We start from the raw sequence: 16,567 nt of genomic DNA, 5'->3' as shown, positions 1-16,567 counted from the left end.
CGCAGGGGTGATCAAATACCACCAAAAGAAAGCTCTATTTGTGGGAAAAAAAGGATGTAAATTTTCAGTTAAAGCGACGCAGTGCCGAATCGCAAAATGTGATCTGGTCTTAAGCCAGCAAAATGTTTCCGGTCTGAAAGTGGTTATCAAAGCTCAGTACACTTTTGTTGAGCTAAAATACAGCCCATTATTTGCAGTGTGCCTATGCACAGCCCATAGGTAAATAAGAGCCGTGCATTCTTCAGTTAAAAAAATAAATAAAAATAAAAAAATCTGCATTGTTGGCCAGTAATTTAACCCTCATGCATGCAAAATGTGTGAAAATGCTCATCTGCAAATTGTGCAGCACAAAAACGCAAGAATATTTTGTGCGTGTGAATTTGCGCGCACACATATACATAAAAATAAAAAAAAGAGTAGGTGCTCAAACAGGAGTATAACTGTGCAAGAGGCCTTAGAGAGGATCCAGGTGAATTGGCAGCAGGAGGAGGAAGCCCACACAGCACAGCGAGTACATGTAGATGGTGTCTTGGTTGGGATTCGAACCCAAAGAGACACGCGAAGTTCTCCTCTTTACGTCCAACTCCCAGCCATACTGTGACTGAGGCTGCCGTACAGAACAGTCAGCAGTGATGATAATATTACACCTGACCCCTCCGCTCCAGCCTATCATCTCCCCACATTATCAGCCCCGCCCTTTGTCTGCACTGCTCCCCCAATCATCTCTGAGCGCCGTCGTCGCCTCCAGCTCTCCATGCGGGGGCGTGTCTTATTGGGATTCAACTAGAACTTGACCAACCAGACGAGGTGACGTGTCAACGGGAAGCGCCAGTGAAGAGATTTTGACGTCCACAGATTGGGCGTGGTCTCTGTCAGCGAGCCGGCTAGCTGTGGGCGGGTCGGAGGGTGAGAGCGGATCCAAGATGGCGGCGGTGTGGAGGTGAGAGCGGGCCGTGTGTGAGGGGGAGCTGGTGCCTCTGTGTAGTGTTGATGGAGGGGGAGTCTTGTATGGCGGGAATGAGAAGAGCTGCTGTCCGGGCTGGCAGTGTGTGTTGTATAGGAGGGGGGGAGCCGCCATTGTTTCGGTGGGTTAGTTATTGTATACAGATACCTGCAGAAGTCTCTTCTGTACAATAACATGGGGGGGGGAGGGGGAGTTCTGCACTGTGAGCCCCCACAGGGGTATCATTGAGGAGACACAGGACTGACCCTCAGCCCTCCTCCTCCTCCTTCCTGTGTCTAGTTGGGGGTTTCCAGTGCTGGTACATTCCCCGGGGAAGGTGTGTATGGGAATACCCGGGGTAATAAGAGTTCAATCACATGGGGGGGTTCCCAATGTACACCCAGAGGAGGGTTGTGTCCGCCTGCGTGGGGAGACACCGGTATTCCATCAATCCCCCTACAGGAAGTCCCATTCATGTCAGTAGGGGTGCAGAGCTTACACCTCCACCGCCCCAATCTAATATCCATGCAGGTGTATGGCACAGAGCACAAAGCGTGCGTCCGGAGGAACGCGCCTGCATGGGTAGCAAATTGGGAGTGGTGGCTGTGTAAGCGCTGCACCCCTACTGACATGAATGGGATTGCTGGACCACCCCACACAGGTAAACAGCCCCCACCTGGCTGTACACCGTACTACACCTGTGTGAATGAGGCCAAATAAACATTTATACAATATTCTTCTTTTTTTCTTTAAAGCGGAACCCCACCCAAAAGGGGAGCTTCTGCTTTTTTTGCCCCCTCCCTGCTCTGCTATTTTGGGAGGGGGTGGAGTGGGTACTACCTGGTTTGACCCACTTTCACTCAGATTGCCTAGGTCATCTAAATGGAAGTTCTAACCCCCCCCCCCCCCCCCCCCCCTGCCCACAGCCTTCTGGGACACGGCAAAGGCCCCAGAGGACTGCTGGACCATTCATAAAGCACGGTGGGGCTCGCGCATGCATGGTCAGAAGCTGGGACCCCAAAACCAATGACTCAGGTGAGGACGGTGCTGGAGATCCTTGGACACAAGTGTCCTTTTTTATTAAAAGTCAGCAGCTAGAGTATTTGTAGCTGCTTACTTTTATTTTTTGTTCCCGGGGTGAAGAAGGTTTTTATTGTAATTTCAAGGTAAATACAAAACTAAACTGCCTATTGGGCATACCCAGGCTCAGTGTGAAGAACCACTTTAAAGTGTTACTAAACCCAGGACCCTGCATTCACTATATCTAATCTCCCACAGAACATGGAAATGTAGTTATTTTATTAACTGTAAACTGATAAATACCTTTTCTCATCAGCAGTATTTAAGTCTTGTGACTTCTATCAGTGACTGGTTAAAGGGATTGTAAAGTGAATTTTTTATATTTTTTTTAAATAACAAACATGTTATACTTACCTCCACTGTGCAGCTCGTTTTGCACAGAGTGGCCCCCGAACCTGCTCTTCTGGGGTCCCTCGGCGGCTGTCTCTGCTTCCTTCTGCAGGTGCTTCTCACGTTCATGCGAGCTCCCTCGCATGGTGAGAAGCATCTGCAGGCGCACTCCCGTGATACAGCCGGCGGCTATAGCCGCTCGCTGTATCACACGGCCCGGCGCTCCGCGTCAGTGGATGTGATTGACAGCAGCGCGAGCCAATGGCTGCGCTGCTTTCCATCCATCCACTCCAGCCAATCAGCGGCCAGGCTGAACGGTGGAAAGGACGTCGGGACGAGCGTGGGACTTTCGAGGGGTGAGGTAAGTAAAACGGGGGGGCTGGGGGCGCAGGCACTGTCAGATGTTTTTTCACCTTAATGCATAGAATGCATTAAGGTGAAAAAACATTTACCTTTACAACCCCTTTAAAGCTTGTATGGGGAGTTTTCATTCTACTTTGTCCTATGAGGCTGTATGACCCCCCTGATCCTCTGTCTGGCTAGTGCTGATCACATGCACTCTCCCAAGAAAAATCTCCTTGTCACAAACGCCCTGCTGGGTAAACTTTCTGTACTGACATTCCAAGACGGCATTTCCCAACATAAGCCAATGGCTGTATCAACCACGCAGTAAAACTCCAGAAATTTGATATTAAACCATGTTGCCTTCCAACATTTTAGTAACTATAAACTGATAATTACCCTTTCTCATCAGCAGTATATAACAGTATCGTGACTTCTATCAGTGTCTGGTTAAAGCTTGTAGGAGGAGTTTCATTCTACTGAGACTGTATGATCCCCTGAACCTCTGCAGTGGTGATTGGCCCTGTGCCGATCACATGCACAATCCCCCAAAAAAGTACGCTCTCTAGCAAAACACCAAACTCTTTATGCATTGGGTAGGAGGATTAACCCCCTAGGTTCCACAATGAGTATAGGGAGAATGCTTTACTGCATATACAGACAGCTTTTACTGTTGTGGGTTTAGTGACACTTTAACTCCCCAGAGGACCAAGTGCATATAGCAATTGGTCCGATTTTTTTTTTTTTTTTTTTTTTTTTTGGGGGGCCCCTTTGTCCCCAAAACACACCTCTACATGCTGGCTGTAACTGCACTCCCTTATTGAAGCCCAGATTATGGGTGTTCCTGTAGGAGGAGGTACAACAGAGCCCCCCCCCGGTCTATGCCTAATGCTGTGTTTTGTTTTGTTTTTTATCACATGATCTCTGCTGTTTTTTGACATTACTCCATGAAAGGCAGGTGCTGGTACTTCGGTTAATCTTTATCCATTTCAGAAGAATTCATTACAGCTTTAGTTTGAAGGCCCCATTCAGACTTGGCTACAGTGTGATTTCTGGTGGCAAGAATTAGAGGGTTCCTGCAGACAGAACGGCATGAATAGTGTTTCCGGACAAATGCGGCCACTCTGCCTATACAAAGCAATGACAGGCTGATGTCACTGTGATAAATGAAAGGTCAGTGCTGCTTGTTCATTCATAACCATAAAAGATCATTCAGAGCTGCGGCTCTGTGTAAAGTATCTGCCTGTGCTCTGTGTGAAGTAAAAGCAGCTGTATATACATAACACAGAGCCACAGCTCTGAATGAACAAGCATCACTGTTAGTTCATTTATCACGACAGATCACTCAGCCTGTCTTAGCATTTTGTAGATGGAGTGGTCAGTTATTTGCAGACGCCTGTCATTCTGTCCACAAAAAATTCTTGAATTCTTGCTGCTGGAAATTGCGCCATAACTCTAATTGAAAATGTGAATGAGGCCTCAAATGGAATGGATAAGGCCCCTTTCACACTGGGGCAATTTTCAGGCACTACAGCGCTAAAAATGGCGCCTGTGTAGCACCTGAAAAAACTGGCCCCTTTCACGCTGGAGCGGTGCGCTAGCAGGACGGTAAAAAAATTCCTGCTAGCCACATCTTTGGAGCGGTGTATTCACCGCTACTACCTATTGAAATCAATGGGACAGCACGGCTATACCGCCGGCAAAGCGGCGCTTTGCGGGCGGTTTTAACCCTTTTTCGGCCACTAGCGCGGGTTAAAACCACCCCGCAGACCGTCGCTAAAAATAGCGATGCTTTACTGCCGACGGCCGCACCGCCCCAGTGTGAAAGGGGCCTAAAGATTAACTGAAGTACTTGCCTGTCATGGAGCAATGCCAAAAGTCAGCAGAGATCATGTGATTAACCACTTCCCATCCGCCATATAGACAAATGACAATGGCAGGGTGGCTCTTGTTCTGGGACGATGTTATGACATCACCCCAGTCTCGGCACGCTTGCCTGCGGAGATCAGAGGCATGCTGTGTCCCTGGGGAAAAGGCGCAACCCCATCTTGGTAAAGAGTCAATGACTATGCTCTTTACCCATGTGATTAGCTCTGTCCAATCACAGCTGATCACTTGTAAACAAAGAAATGCCAGCTATCGGTTCTCCTCTCACTGACAGCGTGAGAAGAGAGCTGATCAGTGGAATTTCCTCACAGGGGAGACCTGTACAGATAATCGGGGCACTGGTCATCCATGTATCCCTAACAGTGCCAGTCTGTGCTGCCTTTTAAAGAGGAAGTAACCACTGATGGGTTTTACTCCCCCCCCCCCCCCCCCCCCCCCCGGCAAAGTAAAGGCATAATGGGCTAGTATGTTGCATTTACCTGTAGATGAATCCTGCGGTGTCCTCTGAGGTCCCCGCTGGTGGGCGTGTCCATCTTCACCCCTCTTCCTTCCGGCGCCATGGATTCTGGCTCTGTCGTGCATGTGCACGGTATCCGACGGTCACGGCACGCTACTGAAGAAATGATCTTGTGACTTTTCTTTAGTGTGCATGTGCTGATGATGGTGCAAGCGTATATAATATCTCCTAAACCATGAATGTTTAGGAGATATTTCCAGTACCTACAGGTAAGCCTCATTATAGGCTTACCTGTAGGTAAAAGTGGTGTGTAATTGTTTACAACCACTTTAAGTGCTTATCAGTGCACTCTATCCATGCCCATCAGTGTGGCTGATTAGTGCTACATATTAGTGCCTCCATCAGTGAAGGAGAAAAATTACTTATTTACAAAATACTACTTATTACTTCTTTTCTCAATATTTTCAGTCTTGTTTTTTATTTTTTGCAAAAAACAAAAAAACAGCGAAGTTTAAATACCACCAAAAGAGAGCTCTAGTTGTGTGAACAAAAATGATAAAAATGTCATTTGTGTAAAGCATTGCATGACCCCGCAATTGTCATTCAAAGTGTGCCAGCAATAAAAGCTGAAAATTTTCATGGGGAGGAAGGGGCTGAAAGTGCCGGTATGGAAGCAGTGAAAAAGGCATAGTTAATCTATGCAATATTTTTTTTTTTTTTGTGCTGAAACCCAAAATCATTTTTTTTTTAAATATATATATTTTTAGATATAATTGTATTTATATTTGACTTATTCATTTAAATTCATGACATTAAAATGAATTTGTCGCCCATTATCAATACCTTTAGCACAACCTTTTAAATTCTATGTATGTCTTCACATTGATCTATTGTGCTTCCGTTGTGTTAAAATCTTGCTTGCCTCATTTTTGGTCAGTTAAATAAACTGCACCAAAAAAACACCTCTGAAATCCGTCCAAGAACACACCAATAACATTTTTTTGAGTCACATGACCTATGATAAATTGTGGAAAAACCGAATGCTTTTGGCGCCATTATCCACTTTTTTTTTTTTTTTCTCTGTCGCCAAAATGCCGAAAACACCATTTACTGCTGATATGTTTCAGCCACTAAAATTTTGGTGCATCTCTAGTTTAAAGTTTAGGAATTAGTATAAGGCCTCATGCACACGCGCGTTCAGATGCAGTTGGACAGTTTTTTCAACTGCCCCTGAACTCATTAAATGTTATCCTATGTGTCCATGCACACAGTCTCGTTTTTTTCCGTTTTTATGCAGTTGCGTTTAATCTCGTTTTTCCAGAAGCAAAAAAATGCGTTCAGAAGCAAAAATTTCCACGTTTCAGACGCAAAACGCGGCAAAACGCCGCTACCGCGTTTAGCCGCGTTTGCGTTTATATGCGTTTTTAAAGGTGACCTTTTTTTTTACATTAAAAATCTCAAAAATGATTGCAAATGATGAAAAACCATTAGAAAAATATTTTAAACAATTGCAATTGCAAGTGGACAATCCACAACTTGTGGCAAGTGACATGGCAGGTGGCAAGTGATCTGGCAAGTGGACAATCCACAACTTGTGGCAAGTGACGTGGAAAGTGGACAATCCACAACTTGTGGCAAGTGACGTGGAAAGTGGACAATCCACAACTTGTGGCAGGTGACGTGGCAAGTGACCTGGCAGGTGACGTGGCAAGTGGAAAATCAACAACTTGTGGCAGGTGACTGGCATGTGACGTGGCAAGTGGACAATCCATAACTTGTGGCAGGTGATGTGGCAAGTGACGTGGCAAGTGGACAATCCACTTGTGGCAGGGGATGTGGCAAGTGACGTGGCGAGTGGACAATCCACAACTTGTGTCAGGTGACGTGGCAAGTGGACAATCCACAACTTGTGGCAGGTGATGTGGCAAGTGGACAATCCACTTGTGGCAGGTGACGTGGCAAGGGACGTGGCAAGTGGACAATCCACAACTTGTGGCAGGTGACGTGGAAAGTGATGTGGCAAGTGGACAATCCACAACTTGTGGCAGGTGATGTGGCTGGTGACGTGGAAAGTGGTGTGGCAAGTGGACAATCCACAACTTGTGGCAGGTGATGTGGCTGGTGACGTGGCAAGTGGACAATCCACAACTTGTGGCAGGTGGCATGGCAGGTGACGTGGAAAGTGGACAATCCACATCTTGTGGCAGGTGATGTGGCAAGTGGACAATCCACAACTTGTGGCAGGTGACGTGGCAGGTGACGTGGCAAGTGGACAATCCACATCTCGTGGCAGGTGACGTGGCAAGTGACGTGGCAAGTGGACAATCCAAAACTTGTGGCAGGTGATGTGACATGTTGACAATCCACATCTTGTGGCAAGTGACGTGGCAGCTGACGTGGCAGCTGACGTGGCAGCTGACGTGGCAAGTGACGTGGCAAGTGGACAATCCAAAACTTGTGGCAGGTGACGTGGCAGGTGACGTGGCAGGTGGACAAAATCCACATCTCGTGGCAAGTGACGTGGCAGGTGATGTGGCAAGTGACGTGGCAAGTGGACAATCCACAACTTGTGGCAGGTGACGTGGCAGGTGACGTGGCAGCTGACGTGGCAGGTGACGTGGCAGGTGACGTGGCAGGTGACGTGGCAGGTGACGTGGCAGGTGACGTGGCAGGTGACGTGGCAGGTGACGTGGCAGGTGACGTGGCAGCTGACGTGGCAAGTGACGTGGCAAGTGGACAATCCAAAACTTGTGGCAGGTGGACAATCCACAGCTTGTGGCAAGTGACATGGCAGATGGCAGGTGATGTGGCAAGTGGACAATCCCCAACTTGTGGCAAGTGGACAATCCAAAACTTGTGGCAGGTGACGTGGCAAGTGATGTGGCAAGTCACGTGGCAAGTGGAAAATCCACAACTTGTGGCAGGTAACGTGGCAGTTGGGCAATCCACAACTTGTGGCAGATGACATGGCAAGTGATGTGGCAGGTGATGTGGCAAGTGGACAATCCACAACTTGTGGCAGGTGATGTGGAAAGTGATGTGGCAGGTGATGTGGCAGGTGATGTGACAAGTGGACAATCCACATCTTGTGGCAAGTGACGTGGCAGCTGACGTGGCAAGTGTACAATCCAAAACTTGTGGCAGGTGACGTGGCAAGTGGACAATCCACATCTCGTGGCAAGTGGACAATCCACAACTTGTGGCAGGTGATGTGGCAAGTGATGTGGCAGGTGATGTGACAAGTGGACAATCCACATCTTGTGGCAAGTGACGTGGCAGCTGACGTGGCAAGTGGACAATCCAAAACTTGTGGCAGGTGACGTGGCAGGTGACGTGGCAAGTGGACAATCCACATCTTGTGGCAAGTGACGTGGCAGCTGACGTGGCAAGTGACGTGGCAAGTGGACAATCCAAAACTTGTGGCAGGTGACGTGGCAGGTGACGTGGCAGGTGACGTGGCAGGTGGACAATCCACAGCTTGTGGCAAGTGACATGGCAGATGGCAAGTGATGTGGCAAGTGGACAATCCACAACTTGTGACAGGTGACGTGGCAGGTGATGTGGCAAGTGGACAATCCCCAACTTGTCGCAAGTGACGTGGCAAGTGGACAATCCAAAACTTGTGGCAAGTGATGTGGCAGGTGATGTGGCAAGTCACGTGGCAAGTGGACAATCCACAACTTGTGGCAGGTGCCGTGGCAAGTGACACGCTAAATACAAGTACACTGCAGCTCTCACAGCTGCTGCTACTCACTCTGGTCTCACAAAATTGCTGAAATAGTAAATTTTTGAGCTGGGGAGGGTCTTTGATGTTAGCTTAACTAAACGCTTCTAGACGCAAATGCGGTAAAACGCGGTAAAAATCGCGGCAAAACGCGCGTTTCTAAACGCCGGTTTCAACATGTGTCCAGCAGCGTTTGCATCTGCGTCTCGTGTGCATGAAGCCTAAGTGTGCTAGAAAAATGAAAGGCAGTGCTGACCTTCTGTTATTATGGCAATACTGCTGTTGTGAAATGCGTTCCAGAATGATACAGCAATCTTGCACTAGCGTGAACAGCATCTCTGCCTGGACCAAGCAGAAAATCTCACATTATTTCAGATGTTTTGTAATATGTTAAAGCTGAGCTCTGGAAAGGAGCTTTTATGTGTGCTTATAATGGTTATGCCTTACCTATTGCAAACACTGTGAATGTAATAATGCAGCAACTATGAATGAGAATATTGTGTCCCCCTTCTTTTTTTGTTTTGTATGTCGTGACCAGTGGCCACCATGTCTGTAGTTATTTTTACTGGCAGCAATGTAATTACATTGGGGCAGGCTGTAGTGGGATGACCCCATTTCAGAATCCTGGTCTACTCCCTCCACTAATCTGACCAATGATTGATAGGCCAGACTCCTGTTCTGTTGCATGATGGGAGTTATAGTTCAATACAGCAGTGCAGAACAACACAAGGAAGTGACGTAGGCACTTCCTTCATCTCTCCTCATGCAGCTGCTTTTTCCTGGCTTAACCACTTGACCACTGGGCACTTAAACACCCTTAATAACCAGACCAATTTTCAGCTTTCGGTGCTCTCACATTTTGAATGACAATTACTCAGTCATGCAACACTGGACCTATATGAAATTGTTGTCCTTTTTTTCACACAAATGGAGCTTTCTTTTGGTGGTATTTAATCACCGCTGGGTTTTTTATTTTTTGTGCTATAAAAGAAAAAATACAGAAAATTCTGTAAAAAAATGAATTTTTCTTCATTTCTGTTATAAAATTTAGCAGATTAGTAATTTTTTCTTCATAAATTTTGGCCAAAATTTATACTACTACATATCTTTGGTAAAAATAAGTACAAATTGGTGGATATTATTTGGTCTTTGTGAAAGTTATAGAGTCCACAAGCTATGGTGCCAATATCTGAAAATTGATCACACCTGAAGTACTGACGGCCTATTTCAATTCTTGAGACCCTAACATGCCAGAAAAGTACAAATACCCCCCAAATGACCCCTTTTTGGAAAGAAGACATTCCAAGGTATTTAGTAAGAGGCATGATGAGTTTTTTGAAGTTGTCATTTTTTCCCACAATTCTTTGCAAAATCAAGATTTTTTTTTACTTTTTTTTTTTTTTCACAAAATTGTCATATTATCAGTTTATTTCTCACACAGCATATGCATACCACAAATTACACCCCAAAACACATTCTGCTATTACTCCCGTGTACGGCGATACCACATGTGTGAGACTTACACAGTGCGGCCACATACAGAGGCCCAACATGCAGGGAGCGCCATCAGGCGTTCTGGAGCACCCAGGACAATTCTGACATTTTCTCTCCTACATGTAAAAATCATCATTTATTTGCTAGAAAATTACATCGAATCCCAAAACATTATATATGTTTTTTTTAGCAAACACCCTGGAGAATACAATGGTGGTCGTTGCAACTTTTTATCTCGCACGGTATTTGCGCAGCAATTTTTCGAATGCTTTTTTTTTGGAAAAAAAACTGTTTTGTGCTTAAAAAAAAAAAAAAAAAAAAAAAAAAAAAAAACACAGTAAAGTTAGCCCAATTTTTGCATAATGTGAAAGATGAAGTTACACCGAGTAAATCGATACCTAACATGTCACTCTTCAAAATTGCACAGGCTCGTGGAATGGCGCCAAACGTCGCTACTTAAAAATCCCCATAGGCGACGATTTAATTTTTTTACTGGTTGTTTTGAGTTACAGAGGAGGTCTAGGGCTAGAATTATTGCTCTCACTCCAACGTACGCAGCGATACCTCACATGTGTGGTTTGAACACCGTTTTCATATGTGGGCGGGACTTGCGTATGCGTTCGCTTCTGCATGCGAGCACATGGGGACAGGGGCGCTTTAAAAAAAAAAAAAAAAAAATTTATTGTTCATTTTACTTTATTTATTTTAGTTTGACATTTTTTTTCCCCAAAAATAAATTTTTTGATCACTTTTATTCCTGTTACAAGGAATGTAAACATCCCTTGTAATAGGAATATGGCATGACAGGTCCTCTTTACAGTGAGATGTGGGGTCAATAAGACCCCGCATCTCACCTCTAAGCTGGGAAGCCTGAAAAAAAAAAAAAAAAAAAAAAGATTCTGGATTTGATAGTATTGGCGAGTCGGTAGAAGCACCGGAGGGGGGGGGTGTCTATGGCTGGGTATTGCAGGGTATCACCGACTATGGCTGGGTATGGCTGGGTATCTCAGAGTATGGCGTTGCAGAGTATTGCGTTGCAGAGCATTGCAGGATATTGGAGGGTGTTGCAGAGCATTGCAGAGTGTTGCACGGTATTGGCGGGTGTTGCACGGTATTGGCGGGTGTTGCACGGTATTGGCGGGTGTTGCACGGTATTGGCGGGTGTTGCACGGTATTGGCGGGTGTTGCACGGTATTGGCGGGTGTTGCACGGTATTGGCGGGTGTTGCACGGTATTGGCGGGTGTTGCACGGCGTTGCAGGGCATTGGCGGGTGTTGCAGAGTAATGGCAGACTATTGCAGGGAATTGAGGGGTTTATTTTCGGTGAGCAGCGATGTGGGCACTGCAGATGCAGCCCACATCGCTGCTGACACCGATCTCCTCCCCCTCCGCTGTTCCGATCGGTACAGAGAGGGGGAGGGAGGAACCGGCGTCATAACATGACGCCGGTTTGTTTACAAGTGATCACTCCGTCATTTGACTGAGCGATCACGTGGTAAACGGCCGCGACGAGCGGCCGTTTACCGTTTACCGTGATGCGCCGGGTCCTGTGGACCCGGCGGTCACGGATGCTCTCGAGTGCGCGCCCCAGGGGGGCGCGCGAGAGCGGAATTCTGGGAGGACGTCATATGACGGCCTCCCACAGTTAAGAAACCGCCCTAAAGCCGTCATTCGGCTATAGGGCGGTTATTAAGTGGTTAAACAATGACACCCCAATCTTTGAAAAGTTACTTTTTACCAAGTGTGGCATAAATAGCATGTCTGATTTTACTGTGGCAAAAGACGGGAAGTTATGGAGAGAGCTTTACGTACATGGGGATGTCCGATAACAAGCCCAAGCTAATGTGGTGATGTCATACTTTTGTCTAAACTTACGTGTTTTTTTTTTTATTTTTTTTATTTGTGGTTTGGAAACTGGTGTCTGTAGAAGCCATTCGATATCCTGTTTAGCACGAAGGGAAGATAGGGTTATAAAGGTGTAGTATGTAGGAAATCTCTTAAACAGTGGGATTATATCCTATGTACAAAGATCCACGGATATTGCCACCAGCCATAAAGCCATTACATTTTTCTACATTACCAACTACAGAAGGTAGAACAATCACTTGGTTGTTAATATCGCTGGCAGAACCCTGTGCTATAAAAGAATAAGCTGAGCAGAGGTTGCCCAACATCTTGTACTTCCGAGGTTTATTATTAACTGAGTATGTTCATACAGTGTAAGTTTTTTTGCTCATGAAATTGCTTGTGTAATCATAAGGAAAATACAAACAAACCCTTATTAGACCAATATACCGGTGTTAATTAACAAAAGGATCAGAGAGTGTCTGCTTGTGAAAGTGAACGTTCGTTGTGGTTTGTAAATAAGGTAACATTTTAGTGGTTGTAACCCAAAAAAATAGCTTCTGTCCCTTTTAAGGGACAAGTTATAGGGCAGTACTTTTGCCATGTCAATTGTCCCTTTCTATGTTGTACAATACCTGGCTGATCCTGTCTTCCCCTCTGTAAACTGAAAACGTTTATCATGGCTGCTGATCCATTAGCGTCATCAGTTTACGCTCCTGTCTCCCCTGTAATCTGTGTGTGAGCAAATCTGCTCCAGTATTTGTAATGTAAAGAAACACGTATTCATTACTTTGATCCTCTCTGTTTTAGGTCCCTGTTCTGTACAGTGTGTTTTCTTAAAATCGTAATGTTAAAGCGGAGTGCTGCTAAAAAAAAATAAGTCAGCAGCTACAAATACTGCAGCTGCTGACTTTTAATAAATAGACACTTACCTGTCTCGGTCCAGCAATGCAGGGGGAGCGAAGCCCCGCTCAACTCCAGACCCCCCCCCGCTCTCTGCGCCGTTGATATTTTAAATGTGGGCCACGCCACTGGCCGGGCAATCATCTGGGACCTGTGATGTGCCCCAGATGATTGCCAAGAGGGAGAGGTGATCTCCCTTGCGGTGCTCTGGGAGGAAGTGGGAGCGTGGAATCTCTGAGTTTGAAAAGAGGGTACTGGCTCCCCCCCAAAAAAAAATACTTGCCAAATGTGGCATATTTAGGGGGTCACGTCCCTTAAACCGGAAGTTCAATTTTTGGGTGGAACTCCGCTTTAATACCTTCTTTGCAGAGCAGACATGTGACCTCCTTATGCTAGCTTGCATTAATCAGAGGGTCATAGCCCCTCCCACTGTTCATACTCGGGAAGGGAAGGGAAGCAAAGGGAGGGCACATGACGGCACAGCGGGGCTCTGCAAAGAAGTTATTTGGCATTATAATTTTAGGAAAATACACACACTGCACTGAACAGGGACCTTAAACAAAAAGTAGCTTAATACATGTGACTTTAGAACAGGGGTTGACAAATTTGCTTGGAATCTAGGAGCCAGCTTAAAAAGTTAGGAGCCAGGTCCGTGACGGCGATCCGGACCTGTCCCTGGCCTGACATGGAGACGAGTGAGGGGAAGATAGCAGCGCCGTCGCCGCCCCCCCCCCCCGTCTCCAAGTCATTGCCCATAGCTCTTAGAGGGACATTTTATTTATTTTTTTCAATTGCATTTTAGTGTAAATATGAGATCCGAGGTCTCTCTGGCCCCAGATCTCATATTTAAGAGGACCTGTCATGCTTTTTCTATTACAAGGGATTTTTACATTCCTTGTAATAATAAAAGTGACACAACATTTTTTTTTAAAAGAACAGTGGAAAAAAAAAAAGTTAAAATAAGCAGAAAAAATAATAATTTTTAAACGCGCCCTGTCCTGCCCGCATATAAAATCGGTGTTCGAACCACACATAGGAGGTAGCGCCGTGATCGGTAGAGCGAGAGCAATAATTCTAGCCCCAGACCTCCTCTGTAACTCAAAACGTGCAACCTGTAGAATTTTTTAAACGTCGCCTATGGAGATTTTAAAGGGTAAAAGTTTGTCGCCATTCCATGAGCGGGTGCAATTTTGAAGCGTGACATGTTGGGTATCAATTTACTCGGCGTAACATTATCTTTCACAATATAAAAAATAATTGGGCTAACTTTACTGTTTTGTTTTTTTATTAACTAAATTATTTTTCCCAACAAAAGTGCGCTTGTAAGTCCGCTGCACAAATACGGTGTGACAGACAGTATTGCAACAACCACCATTTTATTCTCTAGGGTGTTAGAATAAAAAATATATATAATGTTTAGGGGGTTCTAAATAAAGGGAAGAAGAGGCAGGTAATATAAAACAGAGGAAGCTTCATTAGCATTGCTGGTTTGTCATACCAACGGCGACCACAAGAGGACGCCAGATTCCATAAGGAATCATAGGACCGCAGAAGGCCTCAAAGCCGCGGCCTAAATTTTCGGCCGCCGGCGGAACGGCCCGACGCGATCACGCTGGGGGGGGTCCACAGAGACAGGATACCCGCAGCTGTGCTGCCCCAGGCGCGAGGTCGCTATTTCTAGTCGCCAATGCGACCTGGCGCCCGGGTTTTGTCGAGCCCTGCTTTAGAACCACTTTTGTTGAGGGGGGGGGACCTGTGAGTGATCAATGTACAGCACATTGCAAGGATTCTTACCAACTTTATTTTTTTTTTTTAATTCTTGCGGAGTCCTGCGTTTTTCTGTTCTGAAGATATAGTGGATTATTAATCATACATTTTTAGCCGAATGATAAAGGAAAGAGGTTTAGTCGTACTCTTCACTAATTATCACAAGTTAGTATGTCCCCAGTGCCCAAAAGGTTTATTTATGTTCCTAAAGAAATTTTATTAAATAGAAGTTAGACTGTACAAGTACTGGCAGCTTATATACAGTGGTATGGTTACCATCAAACATACAAGTTGCAAGGGAGCCCTTAAAGGAGTTGTAAAGTTTCGGGGGTTTTTCACCTTCATGCATTCTATGCAGCTCCAGCCACTGCCTCGGGTCCGCATTGGATAGATTGATATCAACCAAAGCCATTGGCTCCCGCTGCTGTCAATTTAAATTCAGTGACACGGGGGCGGGGCCTAGCCCTTTCTGTGTCAATGGACGCAGCAGCACTCGGAAGCACGCCTGCACGAGTTCCTCCATGGAATGCAGCTCTCTGTGGGAACACTTGATGATGAGGAGTCAGGAGTGCTGCCAGGGGACCCCAGAAAAGGAGGATTGGTCCTACCCTGTGCAAAAAATTTGCACAGAGGCGACAAGTATGACATGTTTGTTTAAGCCTAAAAGTGTTTATTTTTTATTTTTTTTATATGTACGCGGAATGTTTTTACAACCTCTCCTGAACGATTTAACTTGACCGCTAATTCACATTTAAAACATCTGTTTTGCTATGTTTGCATTTAGAAGTGTTTGAAAAAAAATTTACGTTTTTTTTCCAAAATGGCTTAAAATTAAAAACGTCTGTCAACGAAACACAAGTTGCTCCTTTTTTTTGCCGCACTTGGCGTCTTTTTTTGCCTTCAAAGAAAAGTCTCTAAACGCAACTGCCTAAGAACGACATCAAATGAACCTGTGTATATACACACATAAGGTAACATTGGATCAGTGAGATTAGTTGGGGAAAAAAAGCATCCAACTGCCTCTGAAAGTCCGTTTACCAGCAGCAGTGTACGTGAGGCCTTAGAATTTAAACTGAGCAGATAAAAGCAGCATGGGTTATCTTCAGTGATCACTGTATATGAAAATGATCAGCAGAACAAGGCAAAAGGAGCTGAAAAATTACTTTACTTAAAAAAGGCAAGCTTTCTCCTAACCATTTTGGCCTTCTCTCCAATTATCTATGACAGAACAGTCTGCGGAGGGGGGGTTCCCGCCAGTGTCAGCATGGAGACAGATCATCTTTTTGGTGTCAGACATGCTACTAATGTCAGGAAACAATGTAGTGCAGATAAATGCACGTGGCTCTTTAAACGTGGTCGGCTGTGTCCAATCACATGTAAACAAGGAAGTGCTGGTAACCTGCGCTTCTTGCCTCACACTGACAGTGAGAGGAGAGCTGATCAGGGGGACATTTAGGAATGTAATCAGGGCACTAATCATCAGTGCCCTGATTACAATAGTGAAAAACAGTGTAATAAGTGCCACCAATCATTGCTGATTAGCGATGCCAGTCAGTGCTGGCAATTGGTGCAATCAGTGCCACTTCTCAGTGCCCATAAGTGCGGCATATTAGTGTCTTATCAGTGCTCATAAGTGGCGCCTCATCATTGCCCACCAGTTCAGCCTATCAGTGCCGCCTCACCAGCGCACATCATTGAAGGTGAAAAATTACTTGGTTACAAAACTTAATTTAGTATCGCTGAGGAAGTCCCGTTTAGGACGATACGCATGCGGGAGGACCCTGGAACGTCACTG

The 16,567-nt window shown here is 45.6% G+C and overlaps 1 protein-coding gene across 1 annotated transcript in view; it reads left to right on the top strand.

Moving 5' to 3' along the window:
* Positions 1 to 802: 802 nt before the first annotated feature.
* Positions 803 to 16,567, top strand: part of GANAB (glucosidase II alpha subunit) — an 84,523-nt gene continuing 68,758 nt past the window's right edge. Inside the window, 1 exon segment of the mRNA XM_077455857.1 lies at positions 803 to 940. Coding sequence (XP_077311983.1) covers positions 924 to 940 — 17 coding nt within the window. The 5' untranslated portion in view covers positions 803 to 923.

This window comes from Lithobates pipiens, unplaced genomic scaffold, assembly GCF_037356315.1.
Source record: "Lithobates pipiens isolate NorthernLeopardFrog02 unplaced genomic scaffold, aLitPip1_a1.2 Scaffold_10, whole genome shotgun sequence".
Taxonomy (NCBI): Eukaryota; Metazoa; Chordata; class Amphibia; order Anura; family Ranidae; genus Lithobates; species Lithobates pipiens.
Note: the sequence above shows the minus strand (reverse complement) of the source record. Positions and strands in the feature narration are given on the sequence as shown.